This window comes from Podarcis muralis, chromosome 3, assembly GCF_964188315.1.
Source record: "Podarcis muralis chromosome 3, rPodMur119.hap1.1, whole genome shotgun sequence".
Classification (NCBI taxonomy): domain Eukaryota; kingdom Metazoa; phylum Chordata; class Lepidosauria; order Squamata; family Lacertidae; genus Podarcis; species Podarcis muralis.
This window is the reverse complement of record NC_135657.1, coordinates 88,456,813-88,478,401: the sequence shown is the minus strand read 5'-3', so window position 1 is coordinate 88,478,401 and position 21,589 is coordinate 88,456,813. Positions and strand designations below refer to the sequence as shown.

Genomic DNA, 21,589 nt, shown 5'->3' with positions numbered 1-21,589 from the left:
TTCAGCGGAGGTTCTCTTGATCTACTGATGCATCCTCATTTTACTGGCATATAGGTCTTGAACAGATGCAACAAAAAGTCATGGTTTTTCATTATGTGAATGACCAGCAGCAAGTCTCAGGATCATGTGCTCCTCGTCTCCTTTCCCCCACTTCAAACGTGAAGTGGTAGAAATGTGAAGCTTTCATTATCGGTTTGTAACAAACCATGATTTCCTGTTCCATCAAAAACTGAGAACGTGAGGCATCCAAACCAGCATTTGATAATTTGCACTAACCCGTTTGTTACAAACTACAACTAAAGCTTTACATTTGTTCCTCCAATGCATAAAGGGGAGGGAAATGGAAGAGGGGAAAACATGTGAATATGATGATTGCCCTGGTTTGTACACGTAACAGCAAACCAAGGTGTCTCTCTACATCTGAACTAGTCACAAGGAAAGATACCTATGCATAGGTCAGTATCATGCCCATATGATTTTCCTTCTACAGCAGCTCAGGGTGGAAAGAAAAAAGGGGAGGGGGTTTAATTTTAAAAATGCCCCCTGTGCTGTGGTTCTCTCTCTCTCTCTCTCTCTCTCTCTCTCTCTCTCTCTCTCACACACACACACACACACACACACACACTTTTAGGAGAAGAATAATATGCTAGGAGATCCAATCACACATCTCCAATGTAGCACATTGCATGACCCATAACATGCATTTAACTTTGGATAGTTCATGCTCTAATATACATATTTATTTATTGTTCATTTAGGAATTTAGCTGCCCCACCCTGTGTTTTAGGGCAGAGATGGAGAACCTGGGGCCCTCCAGGTGTTGCTGGGAGTACAGTTCTCATAATCCTTGAGTGTTGGCTATGTGGGTTGGCACTGATGAGAACTGAAGTTCAACAACATCTGGAGGACCACAGGTTCCCCCAACCTCTTGTTTTAGGGGAATGCAACACTATTATAAAATCAGGATCAGTAAAACCAACAGCATATCCACTAACATCAAATTAAAATACCCAATTCCACCAAAAGCCAGCCCGAACAACCAGGTTGTCTTGTGTTGCCAGAAAGAAGAACATAGGCTTGCATTTTGCCTGAGAATTCCTCATCATACAAACTTGGTATAGTAATAGAAAAATTTGGGGTGCTGTTACCAAGCAAATTCAAAAGTTGACGATCTAAGAACTTGCAGGAGGATGAAGATGAGGTCACAATAGTGTACAACCATTAGGTGCTTTATAGGTTAAATGAAAACCAACATTTTCAATTGTTCTGAACCAACAATTCAAAATCAAATCAGGGGTCTCTGGCTGATTAAAAAGGTTACTCTTAAAAAAGAAAAAAAGAAAAGAATAATATTAGATAATGCTTGTAAATTTTAAAGATTAAAAATAACCTTACCTGCAATCCATCTTGATACTGAACAGCCGCTTGCATTGCTTCCTCAAGCTTGTCAACACGTTCTTTCCATGCTTTATTTAAAGCATCCCAAGCAGAATTTAGCTGCATTTTAAATGGAGATTCAGTTGAATAAAAAACTGGAAGGCAATGTCTATAACCTATATATTAAAACTTAGGATTGACATTAGATTAAGGTTTCTCTATCTGCAATATAAAAATTATGCAAGAGCCTCCCTAATATTATAATAAGAGCAAGGAACATTGCTAAATCTAGGTGGATATGTCTTCTCTATCAAGGAGCAGGATCCCCTCCACCCAAGTTTTTGGTGGCTTATTACCCTACCATAGTTAAAAATGTGGATGATTCCACTTATCAGTGCAAGTTAAACTATGAGCTTCATAGGTTTATTTCAGTTCTGCAAAGTGCCTTGAAAGTTTCAAAATCAAACCAGAAGCCAGTGTGGTGAATTTTACTTTTGACTCCCCAAAGAACCCTGCATGTTTGCCAAGTATTTAAATTAGGCACCATACATCAATTTTAAAAAAGGAAACACCTTTCTATCCATTTCATATGGACATAAAATGCCAAACAATTACATAACTCATACCTCATCTATGCTCTTGTTGACTAATGGTTTGTCAGGTTCTCCACATGCTGCTATCAGTTCAGAGCCAAGGCTTACCACTACATCTAAGTCTTCTTGTAACCCATCTATCTCTTCTTTAATAGTCTAAAAAAGAGAAACAAAATGTTAGACTTTCCATAATATTAAATTTATTATTTAAGATTCATTCAGAGTGGCAAACATTATTTGCTATCCATGAGTGTCTAACTAGCATAGCATAAGACCATGCTGACCTTAAATTTTAAAAATATATTGATTTATAAAGAAGACGACAACATGAAGGAGGGAGTTTAAGAGTAGGTTTTTCTTCACCCATTGGGCAGATGGTTGTTGTGGCAGGGGCTTAACAATTCCCCTGTATCCAGAACATTACAGGGACCGACATGTCCACCTGCTTAGAAAAACAGCTTTCAAATTCAATAAGCTAACATTGTAGCCATACAGTGTGGGAAAATTACACCATAATGCTAAAATAAGGTGAATACTATCCTCCTTTTAAACAAATTAGTAGGTCTGGCTTCTGAATATTATCAAATAAAAATGCAATGTCTCAATGTCACATGATCCCAGGCTGCTATTATTTTCCTGTAATGAATGTTTATGACTTTTGTGAATAAAGGTTGGAAACCAGAGCTGTTTTAGGCATGTCCTATGGCAGTGAGATTATTTTATTCCCTGTCTTCCACTTTATCCCACACACATCCTACCACAGCAAATCACAAACGGCTTAGGAAAGTCCTCTCACTTCAACAGGCAATACTGGGGAGGGGAGTGCCTATCAGAAACATAAACCAAAAGACCAAACTTGTGCAGTCATTTGAACAGCAAGTTGGGAGGGAGATTGCTCTGGGTGAGAACGGATGGTGTTTTAAGGGTGATTAATGCATGAATTTCCCCCACTCAATGGGTGGAATTCAACATCACACTATGCCAGGCTTCCTCAAACTCGGCCCTCCAGATGTTTTTGGCCTACAACTCCCATGATCCCTACCTAGCAGGACCAGTGGTCAGGGATGATGGGAATTGTAGTCTCAAAACATCTGGAGGGCCGAGTTTGAGGAAGCCTGCACTATGCCAATAACCCATCAGCAAAGGAATTTCTGCTTGTCAGATGCAACTATCTCCTTTTTCCTCCTTCTCCATGCTGTTCTGGGGGTTCCCCTGACCCTCCAGAGCAGATTCGAGAGAGGTGAAGGGGGAAGAAGAGGGGGAAATCTCTATTGAGCTAGCAGAAATCTTTGTGCCGGCTTCCATTAGCAAACTGAATCTGGCCCAATGCTCGAATCATCATTAGATGGCTTATAAGGGCACAATAGTCATCAGAAAGAACGCTGAGTCCTGCTGGGTTGAGGCCAAAGGCTTATCTAGTCCAGCATCATGTTCTCACAGTGGTTAATCAGATGCCCGCAAGAAGGACCTGTGCACAACAGCACTTGTGATTCCCAGGAGCTGATATTCAGAGGCAAACTGCCTTTGACATTGGAGGTAGAACACAGCCATCACCTTTCATTATTACTTCAAATGCATTTTCCCCCATGCAAGTCTTTTCATTCAGCAATGCATAGACTCTGAAGAGAAAAAAGGGCATTACTGACTAGTGCAGGAAGGCAAAAAAATGCAGGCCATGATTACCTGTAGCTATGCATTTGTTACACACAGGGATTTTTGTTTCTTAAAGAAGCAAAATAAATCCACACAGATGGTGTTGGACTCTATATCTAGTCCTGTCCATATATAATGTGAATGAACTGTGGAGAGCCTTGCACTGGAGATGGGAGGCGGCAGCTCAGTGTGGCTCATTCACATAGCTGGAAACAATGGTTTCCTGTTACATCTGAACCAGCCATGATGATTTGTAAAGGAATTTCCACTAAACATAGCATAACAATATAGTCCAAACCACTAACACGCTTATACATGATTGCTAAGAAATATATGGGAGCAGGACAGTAGTCTAAGCCCAACAGTTACATTTCACCTACCTCTGCTGCTTCTTGCTGTTGCTTTACCACTGAAGGATCAATTCCAGCTCCTTCTAGTTCTCTGATAAAATCCTGAGTATCCTTAATAGTGGCTATGAGAGCCATGTGATCACACCAGAACTTCTCTGCTAATTCCATTGCATCAAGCAATTTGGCCTCCCTTTCTTCAGCCAGGGTATGGATGTCTTCCCACATCAAGACCATTTGATCCAACTTATCCTGAACCACTAGGAAGTAAAATATACACGGGCAGGTATATAAAGTTCTGCTTGTGGAAACTTGTTCATGCATTTATTTTGAAATGTAAAATTCTGAAGTCTACCTTTAGCAGATATGTCCTTATCAGCGCCTTCTGAACGGGCAATCATCTCCTCCCCGCGCTGCTTGAGGGTTTCATAGACTGGCTGAAGTTTTTCAAGGTCGACAGACACGTTCTTATTTTCACCGATCTGTTCTTTAATCTTCTCAACCTCAGCTGAGATGGAAGGCGGTTGCCTCAAACGTTCAACAATGCGTTCTAGGCTCTCAGTGGTCGAATCTATCTTGTCATGGAACTATGCAGACAAATGGGGAGGAGGGAGAGAAGACTGGGTGAGTGACAGATTAGTAGCAACATTTAAAAGGAATTGGGTCAAACCAGAAAAAAAACAGTTATAGCTGAATGAACATGCTTAAAGCATCCTTAACTATTTTTGTGACTTTCTCAACAGATTTATGATCTTAGTTTAAGCAAAATTTATGTTTCCCAATCAAGATGTCCAAATCATATCTGTTTGTTAGTGAACTAGGCAGCTTTACAGTACAGACCAATTGTTATCTGTCTCATCATCACCATGTATTAATACTATGTATTAATAGTTTCCTGAACATGGTTTTATAACACAGAGGGAATAACACCTTTTTTCTTTCACCTATCCTTTGCCACAATGTGTTATGTCGTTTAAAAAATGTCAGCAATTCACATTATTAAAAAGTTTTATCTAATAAATATCCTACTGCATTGGTTAATTACTGTTAACATTATGCGGCAGTGATTAATAGACATCGTATGAATGTAAGCATCTAGCTCCTAAGTAGGTAGGGTCAGAAAACTATAATGCAGTAGCATTACATTGGAAAGTTGGAAGTTGCTTCATGCCAAGTCTGACCAACAGTCAGTCACTGTCCCACCACCACTATTTTTGGCAAAGACACCAGGAGAAACCCTGGGCTGTCTTGACACCAATTAGCCCCTTTGATTGTGTGCATGCATGAACAAATCACTATTATGTAGGATACTGGCTTTATTATTCAGGGAAAAACAATTCTGTAATTCCCAAATAGGATAAGAATATTTCCATTTTTTAATTATGCCTTTCCTTCAAGGAACTTGATGGCACAGGGGGAAGGTTTGATTCACCAAAATGCAATGCCCTTAATTCTTTAACAGATAGGAAGAGCAAATTTATGTGCAATGATGGGCGTATTCACATATTTGGTGACGTAGTGTCTTGGCAAGTCCACTATGTACCTAGAGTCTATTGATTTAAGATAACAACATCCTGCAGTTGGAATCTAATTGCTCTTCTAATAAATAATGTTACCTGGGTAGACTGAGAAATGGCTTCGTCCAGTGCCTGAGCTCGCTTTTTGACATCTTCTTTAATTCGACTATAAAGGGCATCAGCTGCTACATACTTCTCTTGGATTGAAAAACCTTCTCGCGGGCTCAGCTCCAGAAGCTGAGGTCCAGTTTTATTCATCTTATCTATATGAGGCTTGTGTTCAGCAATCAACTCTCGCAGTTGCTATAGCAAAGCAAAACACTTATCAGTATCTAACCCTTACATCGCCACATTCCAGCTGTCTGTGCGTCCAACACGTTCAGCTGGCAAGGTGGTCTAAATAAACAATCCCAGCTGCATGCTAAGACAAAGTATAACTCATACTGGATATATCCATTTAGCCTTAGTGTTGCGTTTTCAGCTCTAAGCATATAATGTTTCCTTTATACTAGAAAAACAGCATTTTAGTCAACCAAGATATTTAAAAGAACAGAATCTGGGAAGCAAAACAATATAACTAGTCAAAAGTATTCAGCCAGTTGTCCGGCACTCTAAATGATTTATTAAGTAATGGCATTCCAGAAGATGCCAAATTGTTTAAATGTGATTATAAATAGCTCGCTAGTGCTCGAGTGCTGTAACAAAAGCAAGCAAATCAAACCTCCAAGGTTACGTCAAGGAATCATATTAAGATCATCCAATATTTTTGAGACTCGTAGAAAATGTTGTGCATTAAAATGGAAGCAACACACTGTTGCACATTTAAAGCATAACTTAACAGAACAAACTGTTATAGTTTTAAAGTTCACTTTTAGAAGGTGCTTCTGGGTACGTACTTATTCTTTTGTTTGTCTCCAGTTTCTGTTGTATTCAGTATGCCTTCACTACTACTCAATGAAGCTTTAGCTGATTTTTCTACCCAGAACACTCTCTATAATTAATCTCCAACTTTGCTAATATGAAGGCAGCCATGTTTCTCTTTATTGCTGCACTCTGCCTAATCAGGAACCTCTGTCTTTTGTTAAGGCTGGAGGCAGAACTGAGTAACTGCTGGACTTTATGTTTCCAAAATTGGGGGTCAGCCATCACCTCTTTCCCCAAAATCCTGGGTACAGACTGAGTCTGCAACACCTAGTCCAATCCAGCATGCAATCTCTCTTAAAACTGAATCTAAATGCAGACGTAGTGGCCACAACCATTTCTGTTGTTTGTTGCTGTCCCCCGCCCCCTTTCCCCCATTCTCTGCTTTACATAACATCCTGACTAAGAGTTCTGGAGAACTCAAAAGATTGTGATACTTTGGCTGGTCCAAATTAAGGTGTTTCCCAACTTTGGATTTTTGATTTTTTTTCCCCCCTTAGGGAACACCACAGCTTGCTTTGCATTCCAGCTATTTTGGATACTGTTGAACATTCTCATTCCTTTAAAAAAATGTAAATAATTTGTTCAGAGTTAGGCCACTAATTCACTAATCCACTTTTCACAATGATTGCTCTGCCTTGAGAATAATCTCAAACTTGTGTTTATGTTAAAATAGAAAATGTTTGTTTCATAATAAAATGAATTTTGGGTTGTTGTTTTTAACAGAGAGTAAAAAATATGTAAAATCTGATAAGTATTGGTTGGTTTGGTGAATATGACATGCTAAAGAGAGGACTGCACTTCTTTTGACCTTTGGAATTAACAGCATTTTGTTAGACAACTGCAAACTTACCCGGTGCTCTTCTTGTTGTTGCTTTAGGGTTTCATATTCCAGAGCTGGTGCTGGAAGCTGTGATATTACTGTTTGTGTTTCCGTTAGCCATGGCCAAATCTCTTCATAAGTCTCCCAGAACTGACTGGCTAGAGACTGAGCTCTTTCTAGCTGCAGGTTCCTCTTAGAGTTCATTTGACAGAGTGTATTATACTTCTGCAAGAGGTCTTCCAGCTTCTTCTATTAAAGAAATTACCAACAAACACCAGCATTTATATTTTGGTTGGAGACATTTACAAGATTACCATTGTGGCAGGTGACTAGTCTTGCTATATAACGGGGTGGGCAATCTTTTGGTCCTTTAGGGGGCAAGTAGGCAGGTGCTTGGGGGAGGCATATCCCCCAAGGAGTTGTGGATTCAGCATTCCGGGTCCAATTCTATGGAACTCCCCCATAGTTGATATCAGGCAGGCCCTCTTTCCTGTTGAATTTTGAGGGTATACTGAAGGCCTTTTAAAATTTCAACAGGCATTTCAAGTAAGTTTTAAGAACCTGCTGGATCAGGCCAATGGTCCATCTAGTCCCCCATCCTGTTCTCACAATGACCTGTGGAAAACCAGCATGCAAGATTCAAGCACAAGAGCACTTTCCCCTCCTCTGGTTTCCAGTAACTGGTATTCAGAAGCAGCACTGCCTCCAACTGCGCAGAGCATAGCCATTATGGCTAATAGCCATTGATAGCTTTATGAATTTGTTTAATCCTCTTTTAAAGCCATGTAAGTTAGAGGCCAGGGACGCGGGTGGCGCTGTGGGTAAAACCTCAGCGCCTAGGACTTGCCGATCGCATGGTCGGCGGTTCGAATCCCCGCGGCGGGGTGCGCTCCCGTTGTTCGGTCCCAGCGCCTGCCAACCTAGCAGTTCGAAAGCACCTCCGGGTGCAAGTAGATAAATAGGGACCGCTTACCAGCGGGAAGGTAAACGGCGTTCCGTGTGCTGCACTGGTTCGCCAGATGCAGCTTGTCACGCTGGCCATGTGACCCGGAAGTGTCTGCGGACAGCGCTGGCTCCCGGCCTCTTGAGTGAGATGAGTGCACAACCCTAGAGTCTGGCAAGACTGGCCCGTATGGGCAGGGGTACCTTTACCTTTACCTAAGTTAGAGGCCATCACTGCCTCCTGTGGGAGCAAGTTCCATAGTTTAACCACGTGCTGCATGATGCAGCCAACTTGAGGCAGCTTAAGCTTTCAAGGCACATTTCAGCCCCTCTTACATAATCTTAGTGGGCTCCAGCAACATGGCTTAGGAATCCCTTACGCGTGCAGATTTTCAAAGTTATTGGTAAGCAAGTGCAAATCATGCTCCATTACCTTCATGGTTTGTTTGTCCTCTTCTGTGCATGTCTTCATAATTTCATCCCCAGATGCAACAAGCTCTTCTATTGTATCCTTGTGTTTCAAAATCTCCATGGTAAATGCCTAATTACATAATACAATACTCTGGTATTAGGAATATGAGGACATAGAGCAAAAGCCTGCACTATAATGGTCTGAAAATTAAATCATGGCAGAAAAAGTAATGGCCATTAATTATTGCATTACAGATGGAATCACATTTGTTCACCTTTTGAACTTGTAGCTGAGCAATGGTCTGGTCACGTTCAAGCCTAATGTCACCCAGAGACATCAGTTTATTTTCTGTTTCCTCAACCCAGGCTAATTCAGTGTCGGCTGCTTGATCAAACTAAAGAAAATACAGAAAAAAATAAAAAAAGCAATTAATAAAAAAATAACTCCAACTGGATGCGTAGAGGGTTCAAATGGAAAAGATATTTCAGAAAAGACATTTCTTAAGATTCAGAGGTGCGGATCATAGCTCAGTGGTAAGACTGCACTGGTTACATTTACACAGCCCCAAGTTTATGAGAACCTGTTTATGTTTTGGATATCAGAACCAGTATAACCCTCAATTGCAAAGCTGCCTCTAGGCCAGTTCTAGAATGGTGGGTATTTTAAGCTGCAATGCTAAGGGAGTTGCACATGGCTAAGAATGTGTGTTGCAACACCTTCGGGAGGGGATAGAGGATGAAGCGATCAAGGTGTCAATGGCAACAAGATAGTGCCTGTTAACTTCCCTGCTAGACCATAAGCTTTCCACAGTTTGTGCATTTAGACCTGGAAGAGGAGATGTGGCCTCTTCACTTAAGAGATATGATGGAGGATGAGAGAAATCTGGGTATTCTTAAAGGGACAGGTAAGGCAAGGCAGAATAGTGCAACATGCTTCAGTGGCATTGGTCAAACACATACAGAGTCAGAAAGGTAAAGATTGTAAGCAGTGGGCCAAATATCTTTGAATAGCAAGTGTGATGTCTCTGTGCAAAGCTCAAAAGTATACGAAATAAACACAGTGATCATTCACAAATTACCGGTATATGCAACGATATAATTTTCCTCTCTTTGCTGTGATAATTTAATGAAATAGGAGAAAAAAACTTTGCCTTGAATGAAATTGAAACAAGTAGCTTCAAGCTTGCTGATGAATTTTTGTTCAGCAGCTGCTGGCTAAAGTTTCCCTTTGAAGTTATTTTGTTGAAGAATAATGACTTTCAGGTCAGCAGCACAGCATCCTGGAATCAGTGCTAGTAGTTAAGAGTGTGAGGCTAGGTGGCTCGTTGCTGTGACTGAATATAATGCAGCTTCTTATAATAACCACACAGTTTGTTCTTATTTTATTAAATTCTAGGGCTCTCTGTGACACTGAGGAGTATATCAAAATCAGCTTATTTCAGAAGTGTTACAAAGAGGAAGCAGGAAATGTCAGAGCCACATTATACTTTATACTTCAACCAGAATTCTCTGTCAAAATTCTCACAAACATCAAAGGTAATATTAATACTTGCTTTTCTTTAAACATCTCTTGCTCTTGTCCATCTTTAAGATTATTTCCCTGCCTCAATAGAGAGATTATTTTTTAGTTAGGCTAGATCAATGGCATTAAAATCAATGGGCAGCAAAATAGGAATTGCTTCTTGGTAGAAGTTGACAGTCCAGTTGTGCGAACGCAAGTCTTGAGTATCTATAGCATACACATATTTTCCCCCTGAAAACCTTATCCTTTCAGAGACCACTAGTGGATTTCTTTCAAATGTCATTTTCCGAACATGCATGGGAGAAGAGAGCAAGTTTGTGCCCACTGAGCTTCCCACCACCATGACAATACTACTTGCGGTACCCTGACTTCCACACTCTGGGGGAAGGTTCTAAAGAAGGGAGAGCCCGCTGTGTGAACCTAGATTAGCACCCTGATCACAAAGGGTTCTGACAGAGGCAGAGCCTACACACAAAGCAGACTCCTCATTTCAGACCTTCCCTTTCAACATGTGGATGGCGCAGGGGAAGGGAAGCCAGGGTCTGTTATCCCACTAGGCACTGCTGTCATATGCAAATGTTCCACCCTCAACTTTGTTTCTTCCCCTGGGCTCACCAGACCAGTTCTCAACTGAACTCGAGAGCTTTGGAGAACTTTGAGAGCCTTCCCCATCCTGGTTCTTTCCAAATGCTTTAAAATACAGTTTCCATCACTGGCCATACTGACTGGGGCTGCTGCGATCTGGAGTCCAAATTATATTGAGGGCACCAAGTTAGAGAAGTCTACTGTAGAGCAATTGGTATGCGCGTGAAGCACAATACTTGAATGGTCTAGTTTAAACAGACAAATAAATATACACAACAAGTTTCAACGTGAATCATGTTCCTAAAAGAAAGTGGTAGAGAAACTGATAAGGTGGATAACTTTTATTGGACCCACTCATGTTGGTGGGAGCATATGCAACCTTTAGAGGTCATCAAAATTCTTCATTATGTCTGATGCTTTCAACATATGCTGGTTGAACAAGAAATAATCCTATTAAGCTGCTTGAGAAAGTTGATAATTTACATGTTTGTGGTGACAGAGTCACTTCCAACTGAAGGTGAAATTTAATGGATAAGCTGTCATATCTTATTCTTTAATTATGAATCATGACTGAAAAGCAAGTTACGTGGGTTGAGGTTTCTCCATGTTTTTCATGAGTAATTCTTTATCACACTGTTTAATCTATTTGAAACAAGCCACAAACATTTGCTGTCATCTCACATTTATAATCAGAGAAGGTACTTTTGGCCTGAACATTCTGTTTTGAAAGAGAGGCATATAAACTGAGTCATACTAAATTAAAGGGCCAACAAATTAGAAGCTCTAAAAAAGAAAAAGAAAATATACACTGATGTGTATATTAAGCTCATTTTAATGCTGCCCGCAACTGCAAATAATGTTTATATTTCCTGCAAAACTGCATCCACTGGCTACTGTACGCATCTTTACTTCAACCATTCATTTACACAAGCTGATATATGACCTACATAGCAGCATAAATAATAAGTTACAGGGTTTGAGTTTACAATTCTTTCTGTACTGAAATTCCCACTGAGATCACTGCATGATGCCACTCGTAATGCCTCTCAGTATGAGACTGATCTGTAATTTCTGTGTCAACTAGAAGACAGATGGCTACAACAATGACTGGATTTGCTTTGGTCTAGGACTCATGTCTGACAACTATGACCAAGCTCTTTTCAAGTTTGGCCCCAGTTCTTGCAAAGACGTAGCATGCATGTGCCAATAATATGAACAGCAGCCTTTTCTTTTGGTACGGATTCCCAGATATACACCTGGATATATTCCTTGAACAGATAAATATACATATTTTTTTTCCCTATCACGCATAGACTGAAATGAGAATTATGGTCATTTTTACCTGCTGCGATCTGGAAATGGCAGCATCAATTTCTTCCACTTTCTGAGTTATAGTGTCACTCACTAATCTGTACCGTTCGTTGTCTTCTGTGATCATTTTGTCTATCCCTTCCCTTGCTCTCCATGGCACCAGTTCAAGCAAAGCACTGCTGACTTCATTAAGAGTGTCCAGTAAACTTTTATTATCTTTTGCTTCTTTTTTCAGTGCCTAAAAAGGAATATTTAAGGTAAACAAATTAAAAATAACACATTGGCGCAGAAACAAAATCTGCACAGCTCAAAGGTTCCACCCATGAGGCTTTTTTGGTTTTCTCCTTCTCCCATCTTCAGTTTTTTTATTTAGTTTAAGAGTACATAGTTGAAATGCTACAGCAGCAAACCAAAGCTATAAATATCACTCTTTTCAACTTGGCTACCTTTGCTTTTGTTACAATCATGCTTGGGACCCCCTAACCTCTCACACTATCAATATAAATAAACAAAGGACCTACCTACATGATGCTGACACAAACCTCTAAACTAATAAAAGATGATAGTGCAAAAGAACAATACCCCATCTCTCTCTCTCCACCTCCCTCCCCTACTCTGAAATATGATGATGCTTCTTGCTTAGCCGGATGAAGGGTGAAGGGATGTGCATGAGGTGTGAATACATGCAAAAACGTCCCAACTTCTGTGTAGCTGTACAAAGGGAAGTGTCACGCCTGTTGCTCCAGCCATCTTTGCTGCTGGCAAGTGACCCCCGGAACGCTGTCCACAAGCAAACACAGCATTTTATGCTCACCTTTTGTCTTTCTTGCGCTTGACTTAACTCTTCACCTTTGGGGACCTGCGCTTCGTACGACTGTAATTCCACCTCAACTTTATCCAGCCAAGTGCAGAGTTTCTCATGAGCTGACTGCAGCTGACCAGAAAGCTGTAGAGCCTGTTCTAAAGTCTTGGACACATCAGAACTCAGCTTAGTTATGTCCTTGTACCTTGTTTTAATGCCTTCCAATTTATCCTGAATTATGACAACTTCATCACCTGCAATGTGAAAGGGGTATTTAACACACAAATCATCTAAAGCGACCAGGATGTTTTTAGTGTTTAAGTCCACAGGTGAAAATAGAACAAATATTTCATCCTGATTAAGCTAGTTTTTCTTCTGAGCATGGAAGGTTTGCTGTGCACATGCAACTTTAGCCCACCCCATCTTATTTTAGATTGGGCTCCACCAAAATAAATCTAGGTCAAGCCTCAGCCAATCAGGATTCTCTAGGTCAGGGACGAGGAACCTGTGGCCATCCAGATGTTGTTGGACTACAACTCTTTGCATGATTATTGGTCGGCTCTGATGGGAGTGAGGAGATTTCACCCCTCCCATACCCAAGAATCTCCTGATGATCTCCTGATGGTCTCTGCTGACTCTCCAGAGAGGAGGAGGCGTGTCCTGCTATCTACTTATTCTGCCCAGCACCACATCAATCTGTGTGTGTGAGAGAGTCAGTCAGTTAGTCAGTGTATCGGAGAGAGAGAGAGTGTTAGAGATCCTAGAGATAAGGTTGCTGCTAAGAGCAGCTGCAGACTCTCAGTGTAGCATTGATTTACCGTATTTTTCGCACGATTGGACGCACCGGACCATAGGACGCACCTAGTTTTCAGGGGGGGAAATCAAGGAAAAAATATGATTCCCCCCCCCCCAGCTCTGGGAGCAGTGGACAGGCTGCACGCAGCCTGTGCGCTACTCCAAGACCTTCTCTCTGCTTTTGCGGGAGGTGCCGGAATTCCCCCATCTCCCGCAAAAGCCCGCAGGAGGGAGAAGGGACTGACTCAGCCAGTCAGTCCCTTCTCCCTCCTTGGGGAAAAGCCCCCAAGAGCCGCTCGCTCTTTAAAGGGTGCGCGGCTCCTGCAGGCTTTTCTGCGAGGTGGGGGAATCCCCCCACCTCCTAGAAAAGCCAGCAAAGCCGCGCAGCCTCTTTAAAGAGCGCACGGCTTTTGCCTGCTTTTGCGGGAGGTGGGGGAATTCCCCCATCTCCCGCAAAAGCGCGCAGCAGGGAGAAGGGACTGACTCAGCCAGTCAGTCCCTTCTCCCTCCTTGGGGAAAAGCCCCCAAGAGCCGCTCGCTCTTTAAAGGGTGCGCGGCTCCTGCGGGCTTTTCTGCGAGGTGGGGGAATTCCCCCACCTCCTAGAAAAGCCAGCAAAGCCGCGCAGCCCCTTTAAAGAGCGCACGGCTTTTGCCTGCTTTTGCGGGAGGTGGGGGAATTCCCCCATCTCCCGCAAAAGCGCGCAGCAGGGAGAAGGGACTGACTCAGCCAGTCAGTCCCTTCTCCCTCCTTGGGGAAAAGCCCCCAAGAGCCGCTCGCTCTTTAAAGGGTGCGCGGCTCCTGCGGGCTTTTCTGCGAGGTGGGGGAATTCCCCCACCTCCTAGAAAAGCCAGCAAAGCCGCGCAGCCCCTTTAAAGAGCGCACGGCTTTTGCCTGCTTTTGCGGGAGGTGGGGGAATTCGCCCATCTCCCGCAAAAGCCCGCAGGAGGGAGAAGGGACTGACTCAGCCAGTCAGTCCCTTCTCCCTCCTTGGGGAAAAGCCCCCAAGAGCCGCTTGCTCTTTAAAGGGTGAGCGGCTCCTGCAGGCTTTTCTGCGAGGTGGGGGAATCCCCCCACCTCCTAGAAAAGCCAGCAAAGCCGCGCAGCCTCTTTAAAGAGCGCACGGCTTTTGCCTGCTTTTGCGGGAGGTGGGGGAATTCCCCCATCTCCCGCAAAAGCGCGCAGCAGGGAGAAGGGACTGACTCAGCCAGTCAGTCCCTTCTCCCTCCTTGGGGAAAAGCCCCCAAGAGCCGCTTGCTCTTTAAAGGGTGCGCGGCTCCTGCGGGCTTTTCTGCGAGGTGGGGGAATTCCCCCACCTCCTAGAAAAGCCAGCAAAGCCGCGCAGCCCCTTTAAAGAGCGCACGGCTTTTGCCTGCTTTTGCGGGAGGTGGGGGAATTCCCCCATCTCCCGCAAAAGCCCACAGGAGGGTTGGAGAGTAGCGGGAAGGCGTCGCGCACCTTCCTGCTGCCCCCCATCGTCTGGGGCTGGCGATGGGGGAAGCGCTGCTTTTCCCCCCGCCAGCCTCAAAGAGCAGACTCTCCTGGCTTCAGCGGAAGCAACGGGAAGCCTCCGGAGCGCAGGCTTCGGAGGCTTTGCCTTGCTATCGCTGAAGCCAGGGAGCCTGCATTCGCTCCATAGGACGCACACACATTTCCCCTTAGTTTTTAAGACGGAAAAACTGCGTCCTATGGTGCGAAAAATACGGTATGCTTAGAATATTCAGCTCTGTATATAGTTTTGTATCATAGTTGTAGTTACAGAATAAAAGGAAGATATTTTACAGAGCTGCTCTCCGAGTGGTTTATACTCTGCAAGACTCTGCAAAACTCTGCTGCGCAACGACTGTATTATTGTGAATCCGGTGCTCTCAGCTCTAAGCTGTGAGTCCACAGCACTGTGACCTGTTCCTGTGAGAAAGGAGGTCTCTGGCAGTGCTACCCAGCTCGCCTAGCCCAGTCGGGGTTGAGGTGCATGAGTCCAGTTGGTGCACTGGCTCAAGGGCGATGCTGACAGGGAGATGGGAGTCCAACAACATCTGGACTCCCTATCCCTGTTCTATGCACTGGCTCACGCCAATTAAGTCATCAGTACAAGCTGGGAGCCCTAGTGACTTCTGAGTAGGTGACAGGCAGTATGGTAGGCAGAGCTCACTATTCATGGCTCAGGGTGTTTCCTGCTCTGAAGTTCAGAATTGGTCTCTCTGAATATGGGAATAACGTGATAGCATTCCAGACTAAGGAGCAGATGGATGGCCTTTCCTTCTAACACCGCATGGCAACTTTATTTGACTATATCTTTAAAACAACAACCAACTATGTCTTTTCTCCAATATACATGAAATTACACAAATATTGAGATTTTGTGGTATGTACAGTGATTAAATTTAATCCATTAAAATAAGGCAGGTAATGAATCAACTGACAGCGCTAATTACAATTAAGAACATTTTCCTCTTTGAGTGGCTATGTCCACGCAATCGCCATTATAAAGAGAGTAAAAGTCAGAATTGAAACTGCACTGTTCGTTATACTTTATGTTTACCTTTCAGTGAACAATTCAGTTTCTAATTCTGTAATTCATCTCCTTCTCTCCTCCCTCCCTTCTTCCCAGCCCCAAACTATGTATATCTTGGAGAGTTCATGGAGTTAGAGACTGGAAAATTTAGAAGATGTTGGTCTACAAGCCAGACATGCTGTGTGCAATTGGAATGCAACTTTCCTACAGTACTAGGTCCACTGTGGGGGAAGCAGCCTCTCTCACAGCAATAGGTAGACCAATTACTTAGTCCATTTTTTTTAAAAACCACTTTTTTAACATTTACTACAACATTCTTCTATATAGCTGTTTAAGCAGTCTATTTACTCCTTCCTTACATCTACTGGCTGAGATCCAAATGGACATGCATCATGATACCACACATCACAAACTGCTTTAAAATGTTGAAGTGCTACTCAAAAAATAAGGAACTATTCAAACTATAATCAAATTCTTCCAGAACCATGCATATTCAAGTTAGGGGTGAGTGATCACACTCTTGTTTTCAAGAGTTTCAACTGAATAGGTAAAGGTAAAGGCACCCCTGACCATTAGGTCCAGTCGTGACCGACTCTGGGGTTGCGGCGCTCATCTCGCTTTATTGGCTGAGGGAGCCGGCGTACAGCTTCTGGGTCATGTGGCCAGCATGACTAAGCCGCTTCTGGCAAACCAGAGCAGCGCATGGAAACGTCGTTTACCTTCCCGCCGGAGCAGTACCTATTTATCTACTTGCACTTTGATGTGCTTTCGAACTGCTAGGCTGGCAGGAGCAGGGACCGAGAAACGGGAGCTCACCCCATCACAGGGATTCGAACCGCAGACCTTCTGATCAGCAAGTCCTAGGCTCTGTGGTTTAACCCACAGTGCCACCCGCGTCCCTTCAACTGAATACTGTACTATAAAAAAAGTCTCAAGCCGCTTTTAGTGTTAAGTTCAAAATTTTAAGAAGCTTCTTTACCACCCTCCACTGTACTTCATTTACAAATCCCTGAACCCTAAGACTCCCCAAAATTTGGGGGTCTTGTCCCTAGCAGAACAACATTTCGTGATGAGACCTGGAATGCAAATAAGAGAAATAATTTCCAGAGGCAAAGAAATGATCTATATGCTATTTCCATAAAGGATAAGGCCTTCCCTCTCCCCGACAGAAACGACACATGGAACTAATGGAGTAAGAGAGGAGAATGGGAAGGAGTAGAGGCCAAGTCTATTGCTCCCCACAACAATATTAAAACTGGATCCAGTGTGTGCTCAAAATTCAAAGAGGATGAAATCTGGAAGGCTATTTCACCATATATTCCCCAGCAGTAGAGTGAAATTCTCCAACTGTTCAAACATCTGTTAAGAAATTCTCTTCTGAGAAATTTCCTATCAGCCCTAAATTTTCCCAATAGCTCTGCACAGTAGACCAGTAGAATATTACAGCAGGAAGGCTGAGGCTGAATTAATGGTTTGCCTAATGTCACCTAGGAAGTTCATGGCTGTGGTTAAATTTGAACTGAGGACTCCCAGCTCATGCTCTCAACCACTATGCTACACCAACTCTCATTACTGCTTTCTTTTCACATACCTGGGAGTAAGCTCTGCTGAGCTCAGTCATGCTTACCTCTGAGCGGACAGGTATACTATTACACTGTGAAACTTTATTAGACACTGCACCCATAATTTTAAACTTATCCCATTACTTATGAACAAAAAAGGTTTTTTTTTAAATGAGCTTTAAAAAGGTTCCAGTAGGAGTCAATGAGCCCCCAAAGGTTTCTACTTTACTTGTCTTTGTTGCCATAAATCATTAATTTCCTCATGGCTTTCTCACCTGTTGTTTGTTTGAGAAGTTCCAAACCATTTTGTATAGCCTGGTCAACATTTTGCTTTCTGAGCAGAATCTCTTCTTGGAGAGCCTAGAAAATTTCAGAATGCTTTTATCATCAAAGAAGCCATCTTTTATAAAGCTGAAAGTCTATAAGCAGCCACTTATTCTCTCAGAGTGAGAATTGGAGCAGGGTGCGGGGAGGATAAGGGCTTAAAAATAAATGATCAGGATACAGAATTAAACGACTATAACAATAAAAAAATGAGAAGTAATATGAAATAGTGCTTAAAATGGAAAAATAAAATCAACAGAAAATAAATGGAAATACCAGCATTTCAGTTTGTTGTTTCACAAGCAAGTCAGTATTGTAGTCTTGGACTGCCAGTTTGCTCAGTTTCTCATGTACTTCATTCAGCCAATTCATCAATTCAACTTCATCCTCTCCAAAAATCTGAGCATTGCAATAGGCTTGCTGTAGAAGCTGAGCCCTACTGCCACTTTTCTCTCGAATCTCAGTGTATTGGGCTTCTGAAGAATCTAGTTTCTCCTGCACCATTTCCTTGTCTTCCTTGGAGCTCAATGCCTTTAAAGCCTGACCAATATTAATAGCTTGCTCCAAATTTTTGTTGCGAGTGGCGATGTCTTCCTCAAAGGCCTAAATGAAGTTTTCAAAGTAGTAAGAAAAAGAAAAGAAAAACAAGCAAACAAAAGAAACCATAAAACCAAATATGAAAACAACTCAAGAACAACCAAAAGAATATAACTTTGATGGTAAAAGAAGAATATAAACAAAGTAATAAAAAATGTGTTGGGGGGGGAATACTCCACTTTTGATTTACAAAGGCACATTAAGATCTTACTTTATGTTGAGAAATCTGCTGTTGTAGTTTGGAAGCCTGTGTTCCAATGGGTTCTGAATTTGAAAGCCTCTTTTCAGTGATGGTTAGCCACTCAACCAGTGGTTCTAAAGTTTCATGGAATTGCTGTGCTACAGCTGAGATACCTTCCAACTGACGATTCCTACAATATGTGAAAACAAAGCCCATTTTGCGGGATGAGGGATGTATGAAATACTAAAAAGTTAAAATCAGCGCTTGGAAAGAACTACTTCGGTTTAATTATGTTCACTGAATTACTTCGAAAATCTCTGAACTACACCTAAAAGTAGTTCCCATAATTGGAAGATTATGGGAGACATCCACTTTACTACAAGAACGGGTGATTATGTGATACTGATTTCCCCATATTATTTCACTGAAATTTCTAAAAATAAAACTTGTAATATACTCAGAGCCATTTTCTCATTTAGCTTCAAATGCGAATCTTACAGTTAACTGGATGAAAATGTTGCTATAGTTTCAAATTAGTTTCTAATGCTGTATCAAGGAGTACACCCTACTGTACCCCTAAGTGAATGCAAACATTTCAGGTACCTTGTTTCTGCTTTATCAAGCAGTGCATCCCATCTGCTATCCAGGAGGCTCAGCTGTTTCAAGATCTTCTCTTTATCAGCGGGCTCTGCTGACTCTGCAATTTTCTCCCCTTCACGCTTGATTAGTTCAACAGTGGGTCTGCGGTCATCCAGCAATCTCTGGAGAAGCTGGAGACAAAATAATCAAAAATCAAATTGCCAGGAAATGACTGTTCACTACAAGGCTGTAAAAAGATTGAGAGGCAGATTCTTCAAGGTCTTGTTTACTGGCAAAAAGAGGCAGGCTTAAGGGAACAATTTTCTGAGATGGCAGGAAATTGTGAGGGTGCCAGCAGTCTTACAATGCAAGTGCCATAAATTGCATAAATAAGTAATTTCATTATGAGAGCGAGCAAACTGTGCCAATCTTAGCATCGGTTGTAAAGGTCTAGCATCCTTCCAAATGTTTTCATTCAGATTTCTTTTCAATGCTATCCTGGAAGCCTCTGGAAGGGCTACAGATATATATGCCTTATATGAGGTATGATGTTGACATGTGCAGGAAGAGGGGGGAATCACAGTGGGACATTTTATAACACACAACAGTGCTGGGAACTTTTGGGGAAGCTTTTCCATTTTGGAAAAAGAAAAGATAGGAAATTTTCCGCTTCACATAAGAACCCTCCCCATCTTTTCAATACACTGTTGATGTTTGCAACTATCCACTGCAATCCAGAGAAATATCTGTTTGTTTATATAGTGCTCACCTTTCAAAACACTTGTGGCTGCATTCAATAAGATGAACACAATTCAGGGCTTAATGATGTTCCTAAGACCAAATTATTTTAATGGGGAATCAAACATGTTATAACTTTCTCTGGATTGTGTCCCAAATTTTCAGTACAAACATATGATCATTTCGGAGATTATTATGTTGCGAGCAGCTGCAACTTTGGATACTCACTTTGGCCAGACAACCTGAGGACTTGATTCACTAAGCTTCATGCAGTGCTCTTCCCTGAGGGTTGCCTTCTATGTTTCAGCCAAAAATCCCCCCTCCTCTCTCCTACTGCCTTTTGTTAAGACTGCTCAGAGAGCACAACTTCTCTCTGATGCTGTGCATGCTGTGACCTGCTCTTTCCTTCCTCATACATTTATTTTGAACAGGAAAGTAATTATGGATCTGGTTACAGAGTTTGATGTGCTGTATTTACTCCACAACTGCCAATTCAATATTTAATATGAACCTTCTTTCCCCGCCCCTTTTAAGTGAGGGTCTAACAATCCATCAGCAACTGTGTTATAAACAATTGTTGAACAATCTGAAGCAGGGGTGTTTGACATTATTAACTGAAGATACAGGCACAACAAGATGTTACCCTAAATCAAAACAGACTCTACAAAACTCTATAGAGACAGAAGTCAGGAAGTAAGGGGTGGAGCAGAAGCCGACACCAGGCACAGATTTCATCCCTTACTAACCCATATGTATAGGCAACTCATATATGTCCACACTGAATGGCATATATGGGAAAAAGAGATTAGCTGAGAAGGGGTGGGGTGGAGGGTTGTCAAAATGATGAAGGAGGATTGAAGCCCTGACAAAATTTTGAACTTTATTTCAACTTAAGGGAGTAGCTCTACAATGTTCTCCCCCCTGCCCCTTTTCACAATATCAGTGATGTCTTTTCAAACATCAGATTGCTTTTGATCCTCGAAATAATTGTTTTTGATGTGCATCCAGTGAAATGTACACGTGCATGAAATGATGCCAAGAACCAGCACAGATATTCCAGAGTTTTCCTTGCAATATATACAGAAAGCTGGTCCAATGAAATGATTGTTTACTCTGTGCTATACATGGCCTCTGTCCCCCCCAGTCTGCACCAGCTCCCCACATTTCCCAAAGAAGTGAAGAAAACCACATTTCCCCGGACAAAGGATGCAATCAATGCCTGGATGGGAGACTGCCTGGGAACTCCTTTGAGTTCCATGGTGAAAGAAGAGATGGATATAAATTTACATACCAACTATTTGTTATATTTCTTGGTCACTTTTCTCATTGAATGAACCAAAGCAATTTAGGGCTCATCCCACACTTCCGCTTGCCTAGCCACTTTCCCCCAGGAAAACCCACTGTCTACCGCTGAATCTGAGCCATACAAGTAAAAGGCAGGACTAATAGATCCTGTGCCACTAATATGCTACAGTCTGGATGCCTCTGTTAAAATG

General features: G+C 42.2%; 1 protein-coding gene across 35 annotated transcripts in view; it reads right to left on the bottom strand.

Annotated features, from left to right (window-relative positions):
* Nucleotides 1–21,589, bottom strand: part of DST (dystonin) — a 301,155-nt gene that overhangs the window by 46,558 nt on the left and 233,008 nt on the right. For 31 of the 35 annotated variants that reach the window (XM_077926290.1, XM_077926284.1, XM_077926293.1 and 28 more), the window contains 14 exons: nt 19,380–19,546; nt 18,807–18,966; nt 18,275–18,601; nt 17,950–18,034; nt 12,817–13,058; nt 12,034–12,240; nt 8,860–8,979; nt 8,607–8,714; nt 7,262–7,480; nt 5,587–5,790; nt 4,326–4,557; nt 4,004–4,230; nt 2,004–2,126; nt 1,396–1,497 (listed from right to left, as the gene is read on the bottom strand). In XM_077926290.1, coding sequence (XP_077782416.1) covers nt 1,396–1,497; nt 2,004–2,126; nt 4,004–4,230; nt 4,326–4,557; nt 5,587–5,790; nt 7,262–7,480; nt 8,607–8,714; nt 8,860–8,979; nt 12,034–12,240; nt 12,817–13,058; nt 17,950–18,034; nt 18,275–18,601; nt 18,807–18,966; nt 19,380–19,546 — 2,523 coding nt within the window. The remainder of the gene's footprint in view (nt 1–1,395; nt 1,498–2,003; nt 2,127–4,003; nt 4,231–4,325; nt 4,558–5,586; nt 5,791–7,261; nt 7,481–8,606; nt 8,715–8,859; nt 8,980–12,033; nt 12,241–12,816; nt 13,059–17,949; nt 18,035–18,274; nt 18,602–18,806; nt 18,967–19,379; nt 19,547–21,589) is intronic. The other 4 variants (XM_077926297.1, XM_077926299.1, XM_028722657.2 and 1 more) reach the window with 1 other exon arrangement.